The 27070-nt window shown below is 37.3% G+C and overlaps 1 protein-coding gene across 2 annotated transcripts in view; it reads left to right on the plus strand.

Moving 5' to 3' along the window:
* Positions 1-21361, plus strand: part of MYT1L (myelin transcription factor 1 like) — a 302776-nt gene extending 281415 nt beyond the window's left edge. For both annotated transcript variants that reach the window (XM_079297496.1, XM_079297497.1), the window contains exons 19-22: positions 10824-10915; positions 13536-13639; positions 18102-18245; positions 18567-21361. In XM_079297496.1, coding sequence (XP_079153622.1) covers positions 10824-10915; positions 13536-13639; positions 18102-18245; positions 18567-18707 — 481 coding nt within the window. In that variant the 3' untranslated portion in view covers positions 18708-21361. The remainder of the gene's footprint in view (positions 1-10823; positions 10916-13535; positions 13640-18101; positions 18246-18566) is intronic.
* The last annotated feature ends 5709 nt before the right edge of the window (positions 21362-27070 follow it).

Raw genomic sequence — 27070 nt, forward strand, 5'->3', positions numbered from 1 at the left:
CTGTCATCATCCTTAGCTTCTGAAGGGAAGATTTGCAAATACCACCTACAGTCAAACCTCCTGGTATGGCTGAGGACCATAGAACAGCATCTCACCCCAGGGTTTATCTGGGATAGGTGCCCACAAAGAGGCAATAGCTCTATAATACAGATGCTTTACAAAACACAGGCTGCAAATTTTCTCCTAAATCGTTGTAGAGCTTTCAATATTTACCTGAAGTCACATCCTGTCTTAACAGCTGCATTTCTAAACTTCAGCATTTAAAACCATGAAAATGCTCACCAGTAGGCTAGCAGTGGCCCTCCAGCCTGTCCACAGCGTTTTGCACAGTGTGAACCTGAACTGAGCACCATGTTCCAGGTGTGTCCTGATGGGACAATGATGGGACAATGGATTCTGTGTCTCTGTGGCCATGCCCTTGTTGATGCAGCCCAGCTGGCTCTCTGTGCCTCAGCTGCACCACTCACACTGAGCTTGTCATCCCCCGCACCCCCAGGTCCCTTTCCACAGAGCTGATCCACAGGCAGGGAGGTCCCAGCCTGTGCTGCTCTCTTGAATACTTTCCCAGGTGCAAGACCTTACACTTGTCTTGGTTGAATTTCATAAGGTTCTTGCCAGCCCACTCTCCAGGCTGTCCAGGTCTTCCTACAGTGTGACTTTCCCTTCCAAAGAGTTCACTTCCCTACTCTGTTTGGTATCATTGTCAAACTTCATCAGGATATGGTTGATCCCATTGTTCAGATCACTTTTGAAGATTTCAAACAGGATTGAGCCCCGTGTGGATCCCTGGGAGATCCCACTTGTGTCAGGTTGCCAATTTGAAAAGGAGATGTTTACCACCACCCTGTGTGCAGCTCTCAGCCAGTTTCTCTCCCACTACACACACCACTTGTCCAGACAAAACCCCATTTCTCTAGGAGGAGGCCATGGGAAACTGTATCAAAAGTATTGTAGAAATCCAGGTAGACGATGTCCATGGATAGCCCCCACCATCAACCAAGCAAGTTATTTTGTCACAAAAAGCAAATTTCCTTCTGCCAGTTTATCAAGCCCTTGGTGAATCTGTGCTGGCTTTTCCCAATCATGTGCTTCATCTGACTGATGATAGTCCCCAGGAGGATTCATTCCATAACTTTCCCAGAGAGTGAAATAGGGCTAAACAGCCTGCAGATCTTCCTTTAAGCCCCTTTTGTAGATGAGGTTGTCACTATCTCTCTTTTTATCTCCCAGTTTTCTGGGATATCTATTCCCTGCTCTCCACAACTTCCCAAAGACTATGAAGAGGCTTGTAACAGCATCAGCCAGCATCTCACACCCTCAGATAGGCAATATCAGGGCTCATGGATTTGTAGTGCCGACTCCTCTAATAGTTCGCTTGCAACTCTTCCATCAGCAATGGTCAGTCTGTGTTTGCATTAACCTGGAATTTTGCCCCCAGGGCCTGGGGCCCAACAGTGTTGGTAAAGACAGATGTGAAGGAAGTATCAAGAACTGCTGCTTTTTCTGCATTGCTGGTGACTAATGCACCTCTCCCATATAGCAGTGTGCCAATATTTTCCTTCTGTTTCCACTTGCTCTCCACATACCTAAAGAAGCATTTCTTGGAGTTTTTCACATTTCTGACCAGTTTCAATTTGAGCTGAGCTTTTGCTATTCCAGCTGCATCTCTGCATCCCCAAGCAACAGTCTTGTCATTCCCCAGTGGGTATTTGCTGACTTTTCCATCCCTGGTCCACCTCTCTTTTGGTTTTGAGCAGACCCAGAAGCTTGCAAATAAGCCAATTGCAACCATCCTTTAGAACACCAACGATCCAAACTGCCAGCTGAATTCTCAAGGTGCTCCAAACTTCCAAAATACCCTATTTGTCAGGAGTTTGTGTCCAGCAATATCTTTTGAAAGGTGTTCCTGTGCTGTACACTGAAAATGGTTTAAACTTTGCAGAGAGAAATCTATTTTTTTTTTCTATTTATGAAACATAAATACTGTCAAACTCCAGATTTGTAAGAAGCTTTTAATATGCAAAGCATTAAAGTATTTGAATGCTCTATTTCTAACCAGGTCTCTTGTCAGGTCAACTTTTGTCCATGTTTTTGTTTGTGCTACAGTAAGTTGATAGAGTGCCACATTTGTGTCAAAATTAATTCAGTCTTAGTTCTCATGGTTTTATTTTTTCTCTGGTAGGCTTTTAAAGTTGTTTAGGATGTCTGTTCATTTGATCTTAATCTGCCTGTCCTCTCTCTGCCATTGATTTCTTTTGCTGTTTCCCATCTCTTCCTTTTTCCTAAAAGCTGTACATTGCATGTACAATTCAGCAGGAGAACACCATTCATCGTTACGAGTATAGAAAAGCTAACAAAATTTACTGTATTTAACAATAGCCACAACTGACAATGATAAGCATCATCATGATGACATCATTAAAAGATGACAGACCTGGAAGTGCATTGACATTTTCAAGAAGACAGGGAAAGAAATGTGGCAATTCAATGTAATAATAACCAAAAATCCTGGAAATACATAAAGAAAAAAATTTAAAATCTATGAGGTGGGTCCTGCAGTACAAAGGATTTTTTTACTTAGTAATTTTGTGTTGACCTTAAGGGAAAAAGGTCTTCCTAAACCACTTTTCAACACCTTCCTCTTCCTGTCTTCCTTCTCTCCTACTGTAATGTTCTTACTCTCTTCCTTTATCAGTCCCTGGGGCCCCTGTTCAGTCTTCTTACTTCTGAGCTCCCCAATCCCCAGCACTTGCAGTAGTTGGTGCACTGGTAGAACAGGACAGGCAGTCTCAGGCATTGCTTCCAGCAAGCATTCCTCTGCTCCAGGCCCTGCAGCCCTGAGCAGGGCTGGTGGCAGGGAAGGCTCTCATTTATACACACAAAGGACATGGAGGGTCTGGAACTAAACACTAACTCACATCCACTTGGCATGTCCAAGGGATAGTCTTGGACAGGCTTATAGACCTCCCAATCTACTTTTGTTTTCATGAGAACAGCAGAATACATGTCTAAACTCAGAGCAATACCCAAGAAATGTCATTTCTTGCTCAAATTCACAGATAGTTCGAGTTATTAATGGAATTATTTGGATTTTTTTGTTCTCAGTAGGGACAAAACAATGCATATGGAGAAAACAGTGGTATAGAAGTATATTCTGAGAAATAGAAATATTTTTCCTGTGACATTCGGGAAAAAAAAATTAGCCTGGCCAGACTGAAGATTTCAGTCAGATCAGTTAAAATTTGGCAAAAGTGACTAAATGAAGAACCTGGTTGTTGAAAGAGAGGCCCTTTGCAGGTAGTTCTGCCAGCTCTTTTCATTATGAGCTGGAAGAAGGATGGAATAACATTTCAATCTAATGTACCATTTGTTAAACTGGAAGGCTCTTGATAGTAAGATAATCTAAAAGGATTTAAGAGGTTTACTTACCCTGGGAAAGTCGCAGAGAAAATAACATGAAATCCATATTAGACAAAATAGACTGCACAGTATAAACAAGAAAAATCATTTTGCTTAGCAGACCTGACAAATTACAGCAGACAGCAATTGTACAGGTGTTTGCAATGTGACACCTCCTTGATTTCAGGCACTTAGCAGAAGCTGTCTGCTTATAAGTCTGCTTGTCCTCATTCCAGACATAGCTCATAAAAAAGCAGAGAATACAGGATGACTTTTTAGATTTCAGGAGGGATGATTTTTTCCTCCTGAAATACTTTTTTCTCCTTGTTTTCTATACAAAGTGTTTAGAGAAATTGTGCTTCATTTTAAGTGCCAAAGTGAGCTCTACTTGGTCACTAAATAGATCACTTGAAATTTTCAGTCACTTGAAAAGAGCACTAATCAGAGGTGTGTAGCTAAACATACACATTACCTATTTATGCACAGGGAAGTCTCAACCTTTCTTTCTATTCAACAGCCCAGTAAATCCACTGGTCTTCACATCATCTGTCCTGTTGTGGGCAATCACCAGACAGGAGAGAGGCTGATAAGCTTTGCAGAAGCCAGCCCCCAGCTCCTGGGGCACTCAGTTGTGACCCACTGTGCATGGCTTAGTGCTGGGGCCACTGTAAGTCAGGAGTGGGCTGCAGTGGGTACTCACTCACCAAAGAATAAATGAGAGATTTTTGAACAGTTGTTGCACATTGGGCAGGAGCCAAACCTCTTTCCCTCTTCAGGGACGAGACAGGTCAATGCTCATTAACATGTGAGAAGCCCACCCACAAAGTCTCTTTGCTGACTAAGCTGCTTCAGTTAAATAAATATGATGTAAATTTGCCAAGGGACTACTGTACCCAGCTGAAGGGCAACTTTGGCACTGCTCTTACAGTTCCAGCATTTCAGGATTCATTAATCCCTTTTCTGGTGTATATTTATGCCCCAGGGGGATTCCTTTCAAATTGAGTCTGCTCTCTGGGTCTTTTCTCTCAGCTTTGCCATGTTAACAATTCTGCATAATTCCTATTTTTGTTCTTCTTACCTGATGCCTACTTTGTTCTTTTGTTATGAGGGATAGGCATAATTAAGCTGTAATGCTATCTTACCTTTAAAATCTCCAGTAAAAAACCCCAAATACCTTCTCTTCTTCTGGGTGGCCATTCACTCTATCTTGATGTCCATTTGGTGCCTGACTCACCAGATTTTACTGCTAATTCAACCCTCCTCCAGCTAAAATAAGAACATAGTTCTTTCCAGAACGTTTTTCTGAAACAATTTTCAGATATTATTAAAATAAATTTGAAAAGCTTGCATTTTGTTTTAGTCATAGTGGCTATGTATTTTTTTAATGGCACTTTGGGTAGTGGATTGATTTTTTTACTTCTGAAGCAAAGATTTATTTAAACAGAATAAAATCTCAACTACTTTCCTCAGCACCTTTGGAAAACAACTTTAATTAGGAGCTGTCACTTTCCAAATTGCATCAAGCTTTTAGTAATTTTAACTTAGATTTCCCTTCTGATTCAAAACTGAAGTTCTTCACAGCCAGCATCCATGTGTGAGTTGTAAATGCACTCCAAAAAACCCAAAACAAAACAAAAAAACCCACAAGAAACCCCAACCAACAAACCAACCAACTAAGCAAAAAGCTTTTGCCTGGAAACAAGACTTATAAAGTGCCACATTAATTTTTTTTTTTTTTCTGGTGAAGAATTCTGAAACTGAGTTGAACAGATGAATTTTTTCTGTCACCCAACACGACACAAAGGCAGCTGGGGTTGTGTGTGGAGGAGAGATTCCTCTGTGAGTCACAGTAATCTGCATGAAAATAAAGCTACCTTGTTTGCAGAACCTCTCTCCTGGATTCCCATTTGCTCCACATCTCAGCAAGAACCTGGGGAAAAGCCAATCACACTTGAATGTAAATAAAAGTGAGTGCTGGTTTAGGGAGGGTTCCTTTTATCTCTGCTGGAGTTGTGCATAGAGTATTTAATCCTTCAAGGTGTGTAGCAGAATTTACTCATGGGAATAAGGAAGTCACTAAAGCTGATACCCTTCAACATAGAAAAAAAAAAAGAGTGGTTCATGGGTTTAATATTAAACCAGGAATGGGCTACTTTGATCACTGAGTTTGATCTCTTAACTTGAACTTCAAACATTAGCAAATAGTTGAAGAGCTTAGTCGTGAAAGTAAGGTTTCAGCCATTAACAAAATAAGATAGTCATTCTCACTGTGATTTGTATGTCCCTGAATTTCAAAAGGATTTACATCTGGGGCTTGTTTTGAATATATCTTTAGTTAAAAGAAGTCCCTTGAAAGTGACTTGTTCCTTCCTCTAGTCTACAGACAATGCTATTTTTAATAAACAGGAGAAATGTTTCTTTTTTTTTTTTTTTTTTTAAATCACTGTGGTAATGAATATGTAAACATGTTTACAGGGTTTATAAAGTTTGTCCTCAGTATGCATTTTGGGTACTCCAGGTTGAGGCTCTGTTTTTGTGGCACCATGTTATTTCTTTCTTTGTAAACTTCAACACTTGACATACCAAATATAAAAGTTGTGGTTTACTTGACCTTTATCTCATCCTTTCCCAAATACCAAATTTTCTGTTTGGAAAATGTTTTCTTCACTTGAGAAGCCAAGTGCAAATCCTCCAGCTTCAAGAGGGACTAAACTGCATCTGTCTACTGAAGAAAAAAATATATTTAACACACAGCTGGAACCCAGATAACTAAAATCGGTCACCCAGACAATTGCTCCACTTGATCAGTGATCTCTGGTGGCCTCTGTTGTTTGCATCCCTGAAGGCAGTGCAATTACATTCTTGAAACAGGTCAGGATTTTAATCCTCATTTATTTATTTTTAAACTAATTTTTTTTATAAATGTGCACTGAACACTACCTAAAAACCCCTTTAAAACTTATTTCCCCCACTATTTTTTATTTTCTTTTTTAACAAATTTCACCATATTTCCAAATCCACTGCAATATATGGCGAGGCATTGATTGCAGTAAGACAATCACAGTGCTAAATCAGAAAAAAATTTAATTCTTCACCTTATGTTCAACTCTAATAGATACAATCACCATATAGTCTTTATAGTATGTGGTAAGTTATGGCAGAGGGTGGTTTCTAGGATGATGTGCCAGACAACATTTTTCTTTCTCTAACTAGAGGTTAAACCCAACAGTAGAAATTTATTGAGAGTCAATACACATTGCATCCCAACAAATTGAGGTGCTTGTGGTCATCTGGTTGTTGATACAGCAGAGACTCACAGCTCTTGGTGAATCAAAAACTCAGAGGGAGTCAGGAGTTGGTTGTTGGTGCTTCTCACAGCCCCACCAAAATGTGGCTTCAAGCCCTGTGGCATCCAGAACCTGACAGTGATAATTCCTGGTTGAGTACATTTATACTGAACTTATTATGCCCCAGCAATGTTTTTTGAAAACATAACTAATTTTTATTATGGAAAGAATGTTCAACTGTGGTTTTATATTCTTATGATTCCTTGTATGAGAATAATAGCAGGAGCAAGTGAGATCAACTGTGGTTAATTTTACTAATTCTTTGCTGGAATTAAGAAGCTGCAGAATTATATAAAAGTCAGTGTAAAGTTTGAAAACCTATGGCAAACATCAACTGTGCAGGCTTCAAACTGAATAACAGAATATCCTGAGTTGGAAGGGACTCACAAAGATCATTGAAGTCCAGGCCCAAGAACCACACCAAATGCCTGAGAGTATTGTCCAAACACTTCCTGAACTCTGTTAGGCTGTGACCACTCCCTGGGGAGCCTGCTCCAGTGCCCAACCATCCTCTGGGTGAAGAACCTTTTCCTAATACCCAGCCTCAACCTCCCCTGATACAGCTTCATACCATACTTAATGTGAGGATAATATTATCCTTAACAAAACTACTACCTAGATATTTCTCATAGTCTTTTTTAATTTTTGAGGTATCTAAAACATGTATTGCATAACTCTTGAAGCACTGAAATAGCTTTCACTTGTATTCTTTTGTTTACCAGTCACAGGAAAAAAAATCATATCTACTCCTGTTTCCTTCTGTCCTTCTGTCTCCTCCTAGCCCCCAGTCTTCTAGAAATCTCAAGCAACTCTCCAGTCTCACTGGGATGTCAATTCAAGCTTTTTGGTTAACTTTACACCTCTGTAGTGTTCAGCCTTTGTTCAGCAGCCTGCTTTTTGGTGCAACACTGGCTTGACCTTGTTTTTAATCTTCTCTTCCCATATATCCTGAGTTCTTCTGGCCGGTTGCCTTCTGTAGAAGTAAACATAGTCAATAAGATAAAATAGAAGAGGTAGAATATCCTTGCAGAGTAGAAGCTTACTCTAGAATTTTAATTACTTGAAACAGTTTTAGGTAACTTAGTTAAGAACAGAGTAAAGCAAAAGGGGTGTACATTGCTATCTTTGATTAACTAATTTCTGAAGTATTTAGGCAAGTTAAACAAACTGTAGTAAAAGTCAATACTCTTAATTTAGTTTACTGAATTGGTATCTGCTTCACTGAAACTGCCTGGCTCAGGAAAGTGAGCTCATCTGCTTACAATACAATATAGAATTTATGAAGAGACAGATTTGCCAGAAAAAAAACTGCAGAGGAAGGCAATGGCATGGTCTGGCTTTGGCATTTTCCCCTGTGATGAGCAGGATACTTTTGGGAGTTTTGATTGCTTTCTTAAATTACATAAAGCCACTGGAAAATTTAGGGCTGTCTGTTCATTCATGGCCTCTTCTAAGGAGAGACATGTAACAAGCTAAAGGTAGTCATAGAGGTATGTGATGCATGTAAGGACTGGGGAAGCAAAAAGAGGAAGGTTGTGGAATTAGGCATACAGATGCATTGAAAAAAAACCCACATTTTGGTCAAAACCTTCCTCTGTCTGTACATATTGTATTAGATTGCCAGTGGGTTAGAACAAAACTAATCTGGTTACATAGTGTGGAAGCCTTCTGCATCCTCACTGGTATACCCAAAAATTAGCCTTTTTTCTTTCCCCTAACTAACTCATGATTCATCTGGGTGCCTCCAGAAAAGGTAGATAATCTGTGCAGAAGGACTCTCCAACAGTTCCAGCAGCAAGGATGGAGCACACCACCCACACCTTTGTGGTTCAGTATAGGCAGAAGGCATCTGGTGCCACGGTGCCTGAACTGCAGCCAAGCTGTAGGTGCTCCATATCCTACACCAGCAATACATCTCTATCCAGTGGTGATGGGCCATGCACAGTTGCTGTTTGGCAGCTAGAGTGTGTCCACCTTACTCTGGGGAATAGGAAAGCTTAATATTGCACATATGGAACCTTGTACCTGGGGCCTCAGGGTGACAGCACACCTTGGAGCACCCTGGGCACTCCAGGGAGAGATAACCTTCCAGACTACCTGAGAAAATATCTGCATGTTTAGGCAGTCCTGAAAACTTGGTGTATAGAATCATGGGCTGGGAATAAGATTAGGTCCATGGCACCAAAATTCAGATTTAGGCAGACTGAATAACACAGTAGATTTCTAATATTTCTGAACAGATTTGATTTGTTTGATTATTTTTCTCTGCTCTCAGGTGTACTGTTCTAACATCCAGGTTTCTTGTTGGTCTGTTTTTGAGGGCTGATTTTATTTTGAGGGGTTGTCATCAGTCAAGGCTTCTAGAGAGGAAAAGCCTATAGAATAAGATGAGAGTAAACTAATCCAGTTGTTATAATACTCTGTGATGCTAACTTCTTCTGAAAAAGAGTAAAAACAAAATATGAGAAAATTCATTAAATCAACTGGAAGGTTACAATAATTAAGTCAGTTAAATGATACAAAAACTTTGCATATACTGTTATCCCATTGTTTTCTCTGTGCCAACATTTTTTTCCCCAAAATGCCAAATTCTCTTCTCCTTAATTATCTTCAAGGCTCCCTTTGACACTTCAAGAGGACAGTTGTTTACAGTCACACACTGAGTCCATAGCAGACCTTGGAGTAGTAATTTGGCATCCTACCAATTAGGTTACAGCCAAAAGCTACTAGGTCATGCCATTTCTTGATACTACTAGTATTATTTTATTATACATCTTCTTAGTCACAAAGCTGTATAAAATATTGAACAGACTCTTTAGCTGAGAAAATAATTTTAAATATATTTTTTCTAAGAGCAATCTTTTTTGTATGACTGCACTTGATAATAGTAGCTCAGATTTTTCAAAGAAACATTTTCAATAACCAAACACTATACCTAAATTAGAGGACTTTATTTAGAAGGAAGTTGCATCTTTGCTTAAAGAAATGTTTTTAATCAAATTTTTGTGTATTAGATTTGAATCAGATTTTCACAATTAATTTTTTTTTTAGAAGTCTTCCTTTGGATCTGGACACAAAATATAAATGTGCCTGTATGCAATGAGAATACATAATGTTTCTCAGTTTGCATGGCTATGCAAACTGAAATGTTGAGGCAACAGGAAATTGTTTAGCAGGCTTCCAAATTATCTTCACTAAGCTAAAGCTTCCTCAGAGTAAGATTATAGTATTCCATCATTAAATTAGATTGAATATGTATTTTCTCTTATCTTCAGTAGTGCAACTGCATAAAAGATGTGATTTTGGAAAAACGGGGTAGTTTGGTGTACCATTATTTGTTAAATACTGAGCACTGTGTCATCTGTATTTTAATTTTTACAATAAAGCCTGCTAAGACTGCATTTGCTATCAAACTGTTTTGTACAATGTAATTAAAAAGCTTAATATTTTGGCAATGTGAGAGAAAAGAGATAACTGAATGTACATCCATAAATGTAACAAATATGCTTTATAAGACATATATATTCCCCCATTAAAACAAGGTCCTTTTTATTGGAATGACTTTCCTTGAGCACCAACAAAAAATTTAGAAAAGGGCAATATAGCCAGCTCGGTAGGTGATATTAACAAAGAAAAACAGCTTATAAGAACTAGTAATTTGGATGTGAGAGGTAGCTCATCATCTTCTCTCAGCATTCAGTTCCATATTTGGACATTTGAATCAAAAAAGGCTGGAAGTACAGAGCAGGGACTTTAATGGGACATGTAAATTCAAGTGAAAGTATTTACACAATAACTGCTTTTAAAATAAAACTCTTTTTTAAAAAGTATTTTGCCTTAAGAAAATTGAACTCTTTATCTGACTTTTATATTAGCTATCTATGCGAAAATAATTTGGAGGAAAAACAAAATAATGAAGTCACTGCTGGTAAGTCCTTCTTTCTCAGATTAGTGCACTTTTTCAGTGCTAGGTAGTGAAGATGAAGTATATCTCTGATACTGTTTTTATTACAGGTTTGGATTACAGATTCCTTTTCAATGACCTGTCAAAACTAACAGGCTCCTTACTGTTCACAGTTTATCAGGATGCCCCAGAGCTACTTCAGCAATGAAGAAAGCAAAGCTGTCTGGAGAACAAATGCTAACAATAAAGCAGCGGGCCAGTAATGGTAAATTTTTAATCGTTATGTTCTTAAATAGTAATTCTCTGTAAACTAAAGTTACTGTTACTCTATTGCCTTTTTTCCTACATGTTAAATCCACTCTATATAAATTGTGAGTTCACTGCCAGTAGAAGTGAAACCAGGTTTTATGCTCTAGAAACCTGAGCCAGGAGTAGAGCAGTCAGATTGAATTATGTCTATCTAAATCTAAAACTCTAAAATATTTCAAAGTATAATATACCATTATAATTTGCTGGTTCATATTTTATTCATCAAAGGGCAATAGTTAGTCTTACATTGTTGCAGGATTTAGAAGAGAAAAAGGGTTTGTTTCCAGAATCTCACCTTCTCCTGAGTTCCCTTGAATTCGTTTGGACCTATGGCTCTATAACCTCTGGCAGATGGAGATGGCTTTGTGTTATTTCAGCTCCAGTAGTCTCAATTCTTCCTGGGAACCTTGAGTTGCAGGGAAGAGGATGAAAGTACCTTGGATGAAAGTCAGGATAGTACCCTGGTAGTTGAAGTTCAGTAAAAGCAAAATGTAGATACCTCAGTTCAAGTAATATGATAAAGATTTGTCTGGGAGATGCCCAAGTCCTGAGTTTTCTTGGAAAAACTGTGTAGCTACTTAGTCTGTGACAGTGCTTGCCTTCTTAACTGTTGGTGTTAACTGCCTTCAGAGCATTTGAATGCAGTTCAGGAGGCACCTCAGCCCACATGGCTGGAGAATGCAGTGACTGTCTTTGTTCAAGAGCTTGCTAACCAGGGAGTGCAAGATCTGGATGTTATTTGCTGTACAACCTAGGTAGTATTGAAAACTCCTAAGTATCTGTCATGCCCAAAAGAATGCCTTAAGGAGTAATATGTGCCTATTTTGGCTACTTGGACACTTGGCCTACCTGAGCAAACCAGTGGCCCTCTATGATGGGGAGACTACATCAATGGACAAGGGAAAAGCTAGAGATGCCACTTACCTGGACTTCTGTAAAGCCACAGGCATAGTCTCCCGCAGCATCCTTCTTTCAGAACTGGAGGGATGGATTTGGTAGGTGCAGTGTTAGGTGAGTAAGGAATTGATGGGGTTGTCACATCCAGAGCAGTGGTCAGTGGCTCAAAGTCCCAATGGGCATCAGTGACAGATGTTGTCCTTTAGGGGTCCATATTGGAACCAGTGTTATTTAATATCTGCATTAATGGCATAGACAAGGGTATCAGATGCACACTCAGGAGATTTGAAGATGACCCCAAGCTGAGTGGTGCAGTGACTCTCCTGAAGGACAGGATGCCATCCAGAGGGACCTGGACAAGCTGGAGAAGTGGCCCCTGGGAATCTCATGAGGTTTAACAAAACCAAGTGCAAGGTGCAACAGAGGGATGAAGCACCTCTGCTACAAGGAAAGGCTGAGACAATTTGGATTGCTCTGCCTGAAAAGAGAAGGTTTAGAGGTGACCCAATAGCCTTCTGGCACCTGAAGGGATCCTACAACAAATATGGAGAGAGACTTTTTACATGAGCATATAGTGACAGGACAAGGAAGAATGGCTTCAAACTGCGAGAGAGATATTAGGAAAATACTCTTTACTTTGAGAGTGATGAGACACTGGAACAGGTTGTCCAGAGAAGCTGTGGATACCTCATCCCTGGAAGTGTTTCAGGCCAGGCTGGATGGGGCTCTGAGAAACCTGGTCTAGTGGAAGGTGTCCCAGCCCATGGCAGAGGGGTTGAAATTAGATAATCTTTAAGGTCTCTTCCAACCAAAACCATTCTGTGATTCTTTGACATCTTTCCTATCATAGTCAGACACTGTGGAGAAAGGTGTGAAAGATTCACACCAGCAAAAGAACGAGAGTGGGAACACCAGTTTCTCTGGCTTTAGGTGTTCACACTTGGACTTGAGAAAAAACAGATCTATCTGTCACTTCCCAGGATTATTTTATGCTTTTTTGTATTAATTATAAGGATTAAAACATTAAACTGTTACAGTTTATTCTATCTGAATTCTTAGGAATACAGATACCTTTAAAATTATGTGGTTTTTAATATTTATGTCACAAAATATGAGATCAATTCCATTTTGCAAATTATATATCATTATTTAATAACACCCTTCTGAACCCTTCATGAACCAGTCTGAGCCTTCATCAAGCATCAAAAACAACTGCAGAATCACAATATATCCCAGCACATCGACAAAATTCTCATTGATGAGAAAAAAAATTCTCTTTATAATGCTGTAATATGAAGAGATTACCATATTAAGATTTTTTTACTTTCCTTCAAAAGATTTGTAAGTGGACACACTCTTTAAATAAATTACATGACAGTGGAGTGAAATTTGTTGCTGCAGGTGCATTTCTTATAAAGTTAAATGAGTGTATATAAAGTTAAAGGTCCTTTTGATCCTCCAGGCATTTCCAACGGTTTCACTGGAGAATTACTACAATTTTAAAAGGAAAAGTAATGGAAAATGCTTCTTTTAAACTGCAGAATAAAAGTTTGAAGAATACTTCCTTTTTCTTTTTTGCTTGAAATAAATTGTTTTTCAAATATGGAAATAATTAATTCACTGAACTCTGATTTAAGGCTTAATTATTTTAATATCTCTTTTATTTTTATGTCACACAGGTATAGAAAATGATGAAGAAATTAAACAGTTAGATGAAGAAATCAAAGAACTAAATGAATCCAACTCCCAGATGGAAGCTGATATGATTAAACTCAGAACTCAGGTAACAGTTTTATGAAGTCCTAAATTCAAGCTGCTTTTTCTACACAACTGATTAAAAATATAGGGAATATATTTTTCCCTTTCATGCTTCTTATATATTAAGATATCTGTGCATAATTTGCTATTTTTAGAATCTGAAAACAATGTTCATTATGCAATTTTCATGTCAGTTGCCAAAAGTAAAAAAAACAAAAAAAAACAAAAAAACCAAACCCAAAACAAAACAAAAACAGAAAAAATGAAAAAGAACTCAGCAAAATACATTCTTTAAAATAATGGCAAAACATGACCTGTCATGGTCAGCTTGGTATTTCCCCTTGATAAGGCTATGCCTTTCTTATAGCAGTTAAAATATTGTGTGGCAATGTGGTCATTAACATAAGTTACAAGGTGAAGAAGCCCAGATGAACAACATGGCTTTTGCCATGTCTTACAGAGGAAATTCAGAAAGAGAAGTGAGTACCTGTTACACTTCATTGTGTAATACACTAAATGCAGCCCTTGGCAGCAGTAGTGGTTCCAGAGATACAGCTTAATTCTTTGTTCATTCCACGTAAATTTTTGGGGAAAAAAAAATCAGAAAACATAACATTAGACTATTAACTAAAATCCCATTACTCAACAGTCCTAAAACTGGATGGAAAAAGCAAAAGAAGAAAATAAATTGAATTCCCCTAGAGTTTTTCCCCTAGTGTCCAGCATAGATTTTGGTGCTTGTCTCTTCACGTGATTTGATCAGACTCCAACAGTGAAATTCATCAGTCACCATTTGTCAGTCTTTAGTCCCATGATCACAGTCACACAAATGGTCTCAATGAAAACAGTAAACCATTCCTTGTTACTTCTTTGTCTACTGCTTTTGGAGATAGGCAACATGTCCATTCTCCTTTCCTCTTGTACAGTCATAAATACAAGGCAGGATCTACTTCTTCAATTTGGTTTTTATTTCATTTCTAAATCTTAGCCAGATTGGTACTGAAACCTCACTTCTACTTTATGCCTGCTTTCAGAGTTCTGCTGTCATTACTTAGCCTTCATAAGATTTGATTTGTGGTTTACACAGTTTCCTGTTGTGACCAAATATAACTGTAGGGTAGTGAGGACAAAATCTGCATGAACATAAAGCAAGAAGAATAATCAATGGCAGGAAAGTTACATATATTTGCTCCTGAGAAATTTGGTCATAAATTTTGAATCTGGCAGCTTCCAATTGCCTTATGTTTTCTTCTGCTTAATACACTGTAGATGCTATTCACAAACAGACTGATTTAGCTGAGTTTTTAAAAAATGTGAAGCAGTTTGACTGCTACATGTACATTAGGTAAATGCTCCAGTTGTCAGTAATTTATTGCACTTTCAATTTTATATTTGGCCAAATGAATTGAAAAATAAAGCCATGATAACACTATCACAGGCATAAACGTACTGAGTTTCAGAGATTTATCTAGGAATTTCATATCAAGCTTTGATCTGAAATGAGTACAGAAGCCATAATTTAGTGGTCTCAATTCCAGCTTTCATACTTCAGACTAGTGCTATTGCATATTCTTAGAAATCAGATTAGGCACTGTGTGGGACTACTGAGTGTTCTTGGTAAAAGACAGCTCAGCTGTTGATTTTACTATTAAGTTAAAAGGATATTTTTCACGATTCAGTGCAGCAGATTTAGAAAAAGGATAGATTAAAATGATTAATGGGATTTTAAAAAGAGCTATGAAAGGTGACCATGAAAACATTATTTTGTCCACCAGTCACCTTTACTTCCTAAAATCTTCCTAAGATAAACATGACAGGTGCTTGTCTAATGTGTTCTTTACTTCCCATACTAAAATTTTCACAATCTCTGGGTAATCTGGTCTAATATTTATCTGTTCTTACCCAACTAGCTACTAAACCCTTGCAGAGAATCCCAACTAAGTTAAACTTCACAAAAAAATTCAGGCACCTTGATTTTTGAATACATACACTCTCCTAAAGATAAACAATTTACATTTACAACACATAGAGAGTTACATCATAGTGATTATCAAACTACGAGGGGATCAAAGTCAACAGTCCCCTTTATTTGCAAAAGTAAAATTATATTGGACATAACAAAATGTTTGCTGATAAACCTTTAGAATATCCTTTTGCAACACAGATTTCAGTAAGAATTGACAGATGGGGAATATGCAATGGGAGAGTAGTGGAAGTCATGTGAGCACCAGAAGTAGCAACAGTTTTGTTTGATAAAGATTTGCCACCCATATGATTGTAAGTGCCAGTGAAAGTTTTTCATATGACAGGAAGGAAATGCCTCCATGTAGAATTTTTCTATTTAATAAAGTGAAAAGTCAAGTCTTTTTCTTAGTTGGAGCAGATGTAAGACTCTCCTTTACTCAGGTGGCTTTTTACTTGAGACTTTGGAGAAAATATTTTTAACCTACCATCTTCTAGTAAATTTGTTCAAATTTAACATCCAAATATGAGAGGAGCAGAAACACATTAAGGGGAGAGGGGAAGAACAAATATGCAAATAATTCTGTTTTCATACAAGCAACAGATTATCCTATGTTCAGAATACATCTAAGAAAACATTTCTTAGTTTTAGTGTAAAACATGGGGAGGGAAATTTCAGCCTTTAAGCGAACAAATACAATAATTAAATCTAAAACAGATGAACTAACAGATGAATACTAAGTGAAGTGGTGAGATATGCTGGTTATCTGCCATTGTATTTGCAGATACTTAGCATCTCATGAAAAAAGCAAAAAGATGATTTAAGCTGCAATGCTCAGCTAGATAGAAAATCTGTAGAATGCCAGCTCCTGCTGAATTTAGTGAGGTGGCTGCAGTATGCCATAATGAACTGAGTCTTCATTGGCATCAGACTCCTCTGTAAGGAGTCTGGTCTGTAACATAAAAAAATTAGGATAGATGTTGGGGTATGACTTGACTCTAAGAAGAACCTATGAAAGATGTTTTGTATTTGAATACAGCATTTCTCTCCAATAGAAACAAGCTGAAAGCAAAATAAAAGAGATAGATCCAGGTTCAAAGATGATGAAAGTATTTTCCTTCCTAATACATTTTGTGGAAATAGCTCAGAATCGATTAATTGTGACAAAACCAAGTCCCTACAATAATGGCAACTTGGATTAACTGCAATATGCACCTGTAGTCAAAGCAAGAGATACTTGGAGACTGTTTATGTGGACACATCACTTTTCATAGTTAGTTCTATCAACTGATGGGCTGTATTTCCATAAACAGACTGAAAGTTTAGGTCCAAAATAAAACACGATACCTCTAACTAGCTGACTGTGCCACCAGTTTCACTACATTTACTCACCTATGGTCAAATTAATATGCACTTAAGAACCTGTACCCTTCTGCCCATTGCTACTGCACAAACATCTGACCTTCCCATCATCATTTTAATTGTATCAATTCTTCCCATAGCTCACTCTCTAGGCTAGTGTAGAAATGGATAAACCTAATTTTGAGAATTCAAAACCTTGTGTTCTTTGGCATCTTTCCACTTCACTGGCTTCTTTTTTTCTTGTCAATGCATATTTTAACCTACACACACACAGACCACACTGTACACTCTGTAATAGATGTTATCACCCCATGTGTAAGTAAGGACAGGACTACAGAGGAAAGTGCAAACAGATGTGAGTGAGCTCTGCATGTGCTTTTGATGAGTTGGATATAAGCCAGTGCTCATCTGAAATCCTTATAACTCCATTAGCACAATGCTCTCCACCAGCTCAGGGAAGTTTGCTTTCAGTGATGCTTTCAGCTCAAGCAGGGCACCATGAAAGGTCAGAGCTAATGTGTCTGGTCACCTGCAAACACAGGCAGAGCGCAGTCTCAGTTGTTTTCACCTGTGCAAATATTCTTCAGTTTCTTCAGTTTTATAAGTCGTTTTAGGCATTGGAAAACTCTGAATTTGTACCTACGTTGCAATAACATGCAGTTGTTCAGCTTTCAAAAGCAGCCCTGTGAGTTTGCACATATTATACTTACAAAAAGCTAAACACTGGCAGCGAGGAGCTGTGTATGCTTAATTAACAAGATACATGTGTAGCTGAAAATATAAGAAAAGCATGACTTACTGCAGAATGCCCCTAAGATTGGCTTCTAGGAGTTTAACTGCATGGGTGAACCTGCAGAACTAAGGGCCTTAATGCCTTTCAGCTGTACAAGAAAAGCTCTAAAGGAGTGGAATCAAATCCAAGTTTATTCACTCACTATTACTGGTATTGAATAGACAAGCTGTTAAACTTATACAACATACAGTGGGAATAAGAAAGCCTTAGTGATTATAAGAACTGCAGACTTGAGCAAAACCTTTTTAAACTTGAATGAATAGACCTTTTCTCCTTTGCCTGATATTTCTGTTCTCTCTCCCTTCAAAGAGTGCATGCTTTGTACCAGTTTGCCTTATATTACATTGTACACAAATTTGTCCATTTTAGATTACCACAATGGAGAGCAACCTGAAGACGATAGAAGAGGAGAACAAAGTAATTGAACAGCAAAATGAGTCTCTTCTTCATGAATTGGCCAATTTAAGCCAGTCTTTAATTCATAGTCTAGCTAATATCCAGCTGCCACATATGGTAAGTGATTGAGAGCACAAGTTAAGGAATTTGGCGATCTTCAGTTCACCTCATATGATAGATACTTTTTTTTTATGTTTATGTTTCATCAACCAGTTGGATATTTGTGGTAACAGCACTGAAACCATAGAGATACATTTAACTGCTAACAGACATGGAGGGCCTGTTCCAGTGTATCCTGTAAAATTAAGTAAGAACTAAATAGGCTTTTTTAATATTATAAAAATGGTGGCAGTATGCCTTGCTAATGTGTTATGCTTAAATGAATATACGATTAAGAAAATAAAAGTTGTATATGAACTACTATTTAATATCTCGTAGGAACCAATCAATGAACAAAATTTTGATGCTTACGTGACCACTTTGACGGACATGTATACAAATCAAGATCGTTATCAGAGTCCAGAAAATAAAGCCCTACTGGAAAATATAAAGCAGGCTGTGAGAGGAATTCAGGTCTGAACAGCTGCTATAGTGATGAAAATCTTGCTTAAAAAAAGGATGCCTCTTGTTTTTTGCTGCTGTAATTTACCAGAAAGTGTTATATATTTATTTCTGTTTGGAACAGTGTTATGCTTACAAGACTTCATAATGATTTTATGTCTTGCTTTAAAGATAGTAACTGCAGAATAGTTTTTTGAATACATTCACATTTTGTACGTTTTCATATAAGCTGACATAGTGTGATATGCCATGTAATGTTTATAGCTGCTAATGTATGCACATTTTTGGGGTATATATATTTCTGAAGAGGTAAGCTGATCAAAATAAATAGAGTGTAAATTCTTTTTAATGCTTTAGTGATTAAATGTTTTAGTATTTTGAACTGAAATGGACAAAAAAAAACCAGCTTTGAATGACAATGTTGCGGTCTGCAGCCACTTTTTAAACACTATCATTTTGCCTCATGTTGGAGGATTTTATGGGATTTAAGAAATACATTTTGTGTGCATATTGTTTCATAGCAAGAATTGGTTGCAAAAATGCTTTATTTTTGAACAATGCTTGAAAATATTATGTGACTTTTGGTTTTGAAGGATGGTGTGTGGTGGGGGCAATAAAATGAGGTTTTTTGAATTCCAAGAAAATGGCATGGATTAGATGTAAGTTACAAAATGGGTAATTTATTGTAAGACAACATCAAGCCATGGAAACTTGACAGAAGATTCAAAGCAGCTTAAACAGCACTTTTTAATTAACTTCTAAGCATTACATGGTATGAATATGGGAACTTCCATTATGAAAAGAACTATATCAGAGGTGGACAACGTGAAGATTTCAGCTTTTGTTTTCAAATAAACTTTGGAGCCAACATTCACTTATTTCTACCGGACTGCTAGTGCCCCTCTGAACTATCTGTTATAGCAATGTAGTTCATCTTTCAGAAATTCTGTGGTTTCAATTCAAGATGGAGGACAATATTTAAAAGTTAATATTGCCTTTTCACATCTTTAATTTTGGGATAAATACAAATGATCTAGTGTCTATTAGAGTTACTGAACTGCATTCATTGCTGTCTGTTGTAGGAATGCAGTTCAGTAAAGATTTTTCCTTTTGCTTTGCCAAACATCTGACCCCATTTTTAGCATTTTAATATTTATGTTTTGCTTTTTGTTGGAGAACAATCATTACTGCAGCATTCACATATGCTTTGTATTTGTTCTACTATCACCTATTGCAAAAATGAATGCAATCAAATTTTTAATGTAATTAAATATACTTCAGCACTTTTTTTGCTTTAAACAGGATCATTTTAAGGTAAAACTTATTTGTACCTTCAAGATTTGATTGTTTTCTTCAAAATGACTGCACTATATGTATGCATAAGACCACTTTTTATTACTACATTTTTCTTTTTTAAGTAGTAAATTTGGTGATGTGTTGTGTTTTACAGATGTTGAATTTATTTAAATTTGATAGCATATCTTTTCCTTCCATGTCTTGATGTTATGCAGAAAGTACAAAAGTACTTTAAAATTTTGTTATGAAAAAGATGGGTTTTGTAAAAAATAAAATATTTTTAGCAGAACAGGACTTACAGGGTCATTGTCCCCACAATGTGCCAGTTGACTATTTGCACTTACCTTGCCCTATATATCCATACGGAGGTGTGCAATTTCTGTGTCATTAGCCTTGTGACACTAAACCTGAACAAATTATAGTGGAAGCCATTATGGCCAATCCAGTAATATTGCTAAGGGAGACTACAGGGATCTCACAACAAATATTCTGATACAATACTCAACCTCGGTATATATATATATGTATAAATATATGTATATCCCAGCGGCACTTTATACTATTCACTGTACAAAAGCTTACAGTTTTCCACGAGGACTTTAATAACTAGCTGGGAAAAGATTATGTAATTACTTTGGGGCTCTGCAGTATCTTATCTGTACAGTGCCCTTTTTCTGTTGTGCTATTAGTTGTAGCTGCCATGCTCAGAATTGCCTTTTTGAGAGCTGAAGCAAGGTGCTTGTTGTTCACCTTCTGCCATATATATTGTACTTTTGCCCTAGCCTCCTTTTAGGGCTTTCATTGTTCATAATGGCATATGCATTTTTCCACTGCATTGTGTCTGCAGCTTCTTTGCCAATATAGTAATGCTTTCAGTAGAGTAATAGATAGTATCAGTTTTGGATTCTTATTGTTATCACCTATGTACAATGGAAAGGGATTTTAAGCACAAATCTGCTGCTCATCTAATGTTGGTACATAATATCAAATCAAAAGTTATCTGTGACTATTATATAGGGATCACAAAAGTGTCACATATTAGAATGCTGACCTTTCATATGAAATTATTGTGAGTCATCAGAGTTTATTTATTATAACTTATTGTTCATATTAATTTCTAAGTTAATTTAAGTAATCATTTATTAAGACAGAATTTTGTATAAACTATTTATTGTGCTCTCTGTGGAACTGAAGTTTGATTTATTTTTGTACTACACGGCATGGATTTGTTGACATTTTAATTTTGCTATAAATGTGTGGAATCACAAGTTGCTGTGATACTTCATTTTTAAATTGTGAACTTTGTACAAATTTTGTCATGCTGGATGTTAACACATCTTACTCTAAATAAATAAAAAAATGTGTTGCCACATTTGTAGCACAGTGGTTCTATGATCGCTTTCAGTATCTTCACTTTATTTCATACATGACATTACTACAAAGGAATCCTCAGAGACCTTTTTTAACAAGAAAACTTGGCCATTGATTCCTCAAAATTTGACCACAGGATGCCTCTTCAAATGATGCTCTTCCCACTCTTCATAAATGCATAAGCACAATATATTTATTCTAACATTTCAGGACTTCCTAGAAAAATTGAACGGTTTTTCCTTGGTCCAAATAGTATGACTGAAGTATTGTGCACAGTAGCTTTAAGTACACTGATATTCAGGTTCCTAGACTCAGAAATGAGGAATAAGCCAATGGAAAATGAACCTCAGTTGGAAAGCTTTTCCCTTTCTTCTGATCTGCACTAAGGCTCAAGCTGCTTTTAGAACCAGTCAGCTGAAGAGTTGAATGCCAACAGTCAGCCAACACTTGTGGCCATCACTGCCTGTGACAGAAACTGAGACCATCAGTACATCTGTCACATGCCATATTCTGCACCACAATGTACCTACCCCATGTTACCCTTGCAGTTCTAAATAACTGCTTTAGATTCCACTAGCAGTGTTATAATACAGCCTAATTAAAAACATCTTACTTGGAAACAAACAAGTGTAACTACACAGAGAATTAGTAATTAATTTATTTATAAGCATAATTACAACTTTACCATATGCTTGGGTTCCCGTATTGATTATATATTAAGTCCAGCATTATGTAGTGGTATCAATAATTAATGCTGTACATTATCCCTGCTTGCCATTCCTCTTAATTGCATTCCTTAGAGATCATCCTAAATGACCAAGACAGGAGCACCAATACAAACTCTAGACTGTCTCTATGCCCCTAACAAAGGCTGGTCAGCTGCTGGGGGAATGGGAAACTTAGGAAGGGTCCAGGACACTTTGCACAGCAGAGTGCACATTAGAAAGGCAGGAAAAGCTGTGCAGTCAACTACAGAAATCACTGCAAGAAAGAGGAAGATAATCTGTGTGTATACACAATGTGAATAAATGTTTTTGTAGGAAAGATGGGGAACATTTCAAAAAATCCAATCTTCAGCATCACATGTAAAATTTTATTCTTAATCATTCATATACAATCCATTTTCTCAACCTTATCACACTATGATCAGATATAACTATAGAATTTTTTTTCATATTAGAATTTGATACCTCCAACTGTGAGACATTTTATAGGGAAAAAAATTCCAAAACCACAACAAACTAGCAAAGCTTAAAAAAAGAATGAGAAACTGCAAGAGGTGAACAGATGAAAAAGTGAACATTTTGGATGATATCTGTGTTTGGATTGTCAGTACACCAGTGGGTATGACACAGAGTACGTAAAGGCATCATGTTCTCTATATCAATAGTCAGATGAGCAGTGAAGTAGTTAATGCCACTCCCTGCTGCTGTCCCCTGCCAGCATCAGCATCTCTTCTGACAAATCCTTTTGCCAAAGGATATGAGCCTCTGGTCTTGTAGGACCATTTTTCCATTGTTCTGATCAACAGGCTATTCACTGTGCTTGTGGACTTAATCCTTCTTGAACTTTTTTGACTTAATCCTTCTTGAGCCTCCTGTGCCATATCCCAAACAATGTCTTCATAAATAACACTAGATCTCTCTGTTCCTATTGCCCATAAATACTTTGCATGTATTACATGTACTACATCCTTGTATTACATTTTGCTTTTCTTGATCATTCACTGACAGTTCTTAGACCTGTGACCAACTGCTACATTTTATATCAATATATTATAAAAAGTCTATTATCTCTAAGCAATCTCTAATCTTGTCTTTCTATTTAGTCCATCATATTATCAAGTTCTTTATGTACAATATACCAATTCTGTGCTGATCAGTCTTCTCATCTTTGGTCATTTCTGGTTTTGTTATTTAAAATCAGTAATGGGATTATGCGCCTCAGCAGTACCAAAAAGACAAAAACAATGTCAGAAACTGTATGTACAAAGAGCTTTGAGCTCTGGCTTGTCACTACTCTATACAGAGTTTTACTTCCTCATAAAGCATGGGGAAGATGTGGAATGGAGCATGTGCAATCAATTATTCATTCTACACTTTTCTAGATCTAAATCTAGAGCAAGAATTTTCATTACAGACTCTTTTTTCAATTGATTGAAATTGATCTCTAAGCAGAACATTTAACCCAGCTGACAGCAGACTTGATTTTCTTAACTACCTCTCATGAATGATAGGGAATAATTTGGAGATTCTCCAGATTCACTGACTGTACATTGATAATCACTCCTCTTGCAAATCAGCCTGATCAGCTAAAAAGCATGATCAGCCCAACTGTCTGGGAAGGGATCAAAACAGAAAAAAAAAGAAGCTGCAGAACAATGTTCAGCAAGAATCAAAAGAAACAGGACTGTCAGACCATCAAAAATGCAGATGTATAAAATGGAGCAAGTAGCCAAAAAAAAAAAAAAAAAGATAGAAACACTTGTGATGGGATAATGCACAGCCCTTTCAAGAAGGAAAAGAATGCAGGCTACAGTGGAGCTAGAGGATGCCACAGGTATGCCAAGTGGATGTTTTTCAGAAGTAACTACATTTTTCTGATATTCACCTTTTGACACCTATACTTACTCCTTGTTTTTGCATTACACCCTGGGCTCTGCCCTGTCCAAAGGTTTTGCTAGTTTTGCTGCATGTTTCAGGCTGCCAATGAAATAAGCTTTAAATGAAATAACCTTAAATTAGCTTCAGATGTGTCTTGCTTTTGATATCTGAAAATAAGAAACTCTTAAGACTGAAAAGTCAAACTTGCTTCACTGAAAAGACCTGATATTGTCTCCTAGTGCATTCTAAACATTAGGGGTGCACACACTGACAGTGAGTATACATCTGAGAAGCAGCCAGCTGTATTGTGGGGGTGACTGATGAAACTTCTTTATTCAGCCCTGAAACCCTCTGTATGTTGGATGACCTGGATTTGTGGGTACCTGTTACTTTGCTCAAGCACCCACTTTCCATATGACACCTAAAATAAAGTATCCCCTTGAAGGACAGAGCCTCAGGCCAGGTTATCTTCTTTGTCGGGTCTTGTAGCCTCACTTGAGGATTTCCCTTGCTTCTGGCTCCTCTGGTGATGCTTGTCCTGCTATTTATTCCCTTGCCAGTAGCTCTGGGGCTGCTGGCACCGAGTGTTCCCAGAGGCAGCAATACCTGCAGCAGCTCTGGGGGAGCAGCAGCTGCTACAGAGACTTCACGAGGGTGACAGCAGCACTAATTTCTTCAAACTCTGCTTTAGAGAACACTTCTAGTTTAGATCCTTTTCTCTGGTTATTTGTTATGAAAGTGAGGCAAAAATTTATATCCAGTCATTACTTATAATTGGAACAATTCAAGCATCAGTATGGTTTTTCCATTTTCTATGGTGATTATGAGATGGCTGTGGTTAGTTTTAAATTGGTTTGTTACTTCAATTAATATAAGTAAATATGTTAAATTCCTTGAGCAGTATGCATCTAGGAAATAATGTGGCTTATAAAGAATGAACTAACCCTTATAACATATGGAATTGCTTTCATTCAGTTCTTCACTGACCATGGCTTTTATAATGAGAGAACAGAAGTGTGCAAGTCATTACTGGATGTACACATTAAAGAGATGCTAACAAAATGAAAACAGATTTTCAGACAGAGGTCATTTTCTTGAAACATTTTTCCTAAGATTATTCTCTACATTCATGAAACTGAAGATTTTATTTTTTTCTTGCAACATTAACATGAAAGGCTAGTGTGTACACATGTGCATATACTCCTAAACTGTGAAATGTGCCACTTCACAAAATCTGCAATCATGCCTTGGAGCCCTGAGACTTTGCCTAGATGGATGCCCAAGATGTCTGAGCCACATTCATATTTAAGCAGATCATTGTTAACACCCCCACCAACATGTTCAGGCCTAGACAGAATTAAGGTCTTGTTCAGATATGAGTAATATCTTACCTTTATTGATAAAATGGATATTTCAGCTCTTCTGACTCCACATGACACCATACCTATTTACCTCTTGTTCCCAGATACATATGTAGAGTTAATCTCTGATTAATGATGCTGATACCCCAAAACTTTATGTTTCCTAAGAAAAGATGGAGAGCCTTTCTACACTATACCTCTTGGACCAAGAAAGAATTTTATCTTTATTTCACTTACACTTTCAGTAAACTACAAAAAGAAAAGTTCACAGTAAAATCTAATTTTGCTGCTCCTTCAAGGAGAACAGCATGGCAACAGTAATAGCAGCAAATTTAACCAATTCAAGCCTATTCAGGAGAAACTTCTTTCTATCAGGTGCCAATTTCTCTGATTCTCACCTGCTTGGTTATATGGTCCTTTACAAAAAAATTATCTTCTGAAATTCCCTTCCACTTATTTCACTCTTTGTCATTTGCACATTACCTATGATTATCAGAATACATGTGAGGACAATTTCTGAAAATTACTTAAGCTGAATTTCTATCCCAGAAGGAAGGTCTGGAAGAATAATTCATTCCAGAGGAGAGAAAGGAATTTCTTTTTAAGAAATTGCATTTACTGTAGGACTGCTGACACAAATTACTTAAAACCAGGAGCAAAACGTGGTATGTCTAAAAACCGATATGGCAGTATCAGCAGAACTGCTAAGTTTTTGTAGTCATAACTTCCATGACTGTGTAATTATAAGCCATTTTGAATTGACTGGCATGACAAGGGAATCTTTCAGGGTAGGTGGGTAAATAAGAATAATAAAAAGCAATAAGCAATATTCATGGCAAAGGTTGCACCTCTCATTGGATGTGCTGACTCAGGTGAGGCTGCTAGCACTGCACGGGGTGATCTCACCTGCAGATAGGGATCATGGAACCCATTCCATGGTGCATCTTGTCCACACATGATCAGCAGCTGTCTGAACAGAGGTGATCAGCACCTTGGGAAGTCACTGTTCTCACATGCTTCCCTTTGAGAATCCTGGATAAACTTTGATTTTTCAAACTGCAATTTGTGTTCTCCCACTACTTCCTAAAGAATCTGGTACACAGTTAAACACTCATGACAAACAAACCTGTAGACAGAAGGTAAAATAAAAATGGTAAATTTAGATGAAACATAGATAAAAGGTAAAACAAAAAAGGAAAAATAAGAAGGTAAAGTATATATGCCACCTATAATACTATATACTAACATATAGCAGCAAATACATAATAATACTCATCTGTTAAATTTTCTGTTTTAAATGTTACAAGTGTTCTTCCTCCAAATCTCACTGCAGTCAACAGAAAGTATGATTTTAATGAGCAGGACTGAAAAATGTGAATGTGGCAAGGTCCTGAGCTGGCTTTGAAAATAATCTACCTCAGAATTCTTTTCCAAAAGAAGAACAAAACTATTTTAAACACAAAAGAAGACAGGGTTTTAACAAAAGAAGGAGTTTAGCTTTTTAAACAACTAGAAGAGAAATAAAAATATTTTTCAGCTGTGCTTACGAGCTCCTTGCAAGCATATCTTTACATCCAAGCTAACCAACAACTTTCTGAGTCATTGGGCTTAAGCCCTGGTCCTAGGAGTCTCCTCAAACCCTCTCTGAGAGGTAACTCCAGCTGCCTGCTCCAAGTCTCTCAAACACTAACTGCTCTGCATCCCTGAATCTGCACAAAGGAACAACCCCTGTGCTTCTATGCAACAGGGT

This window comes from Erithacus rubecula (assembly GCF_903797595.1).
Source record: "Erithacus rubecula genome assembly, chromosome: 2".
Lineage (NCBI taxonomy): Eukaryota > Metazoa > Chordata > Aves > Passeriformes > Muscicapidae > Erithacus > Erithacus rubecula.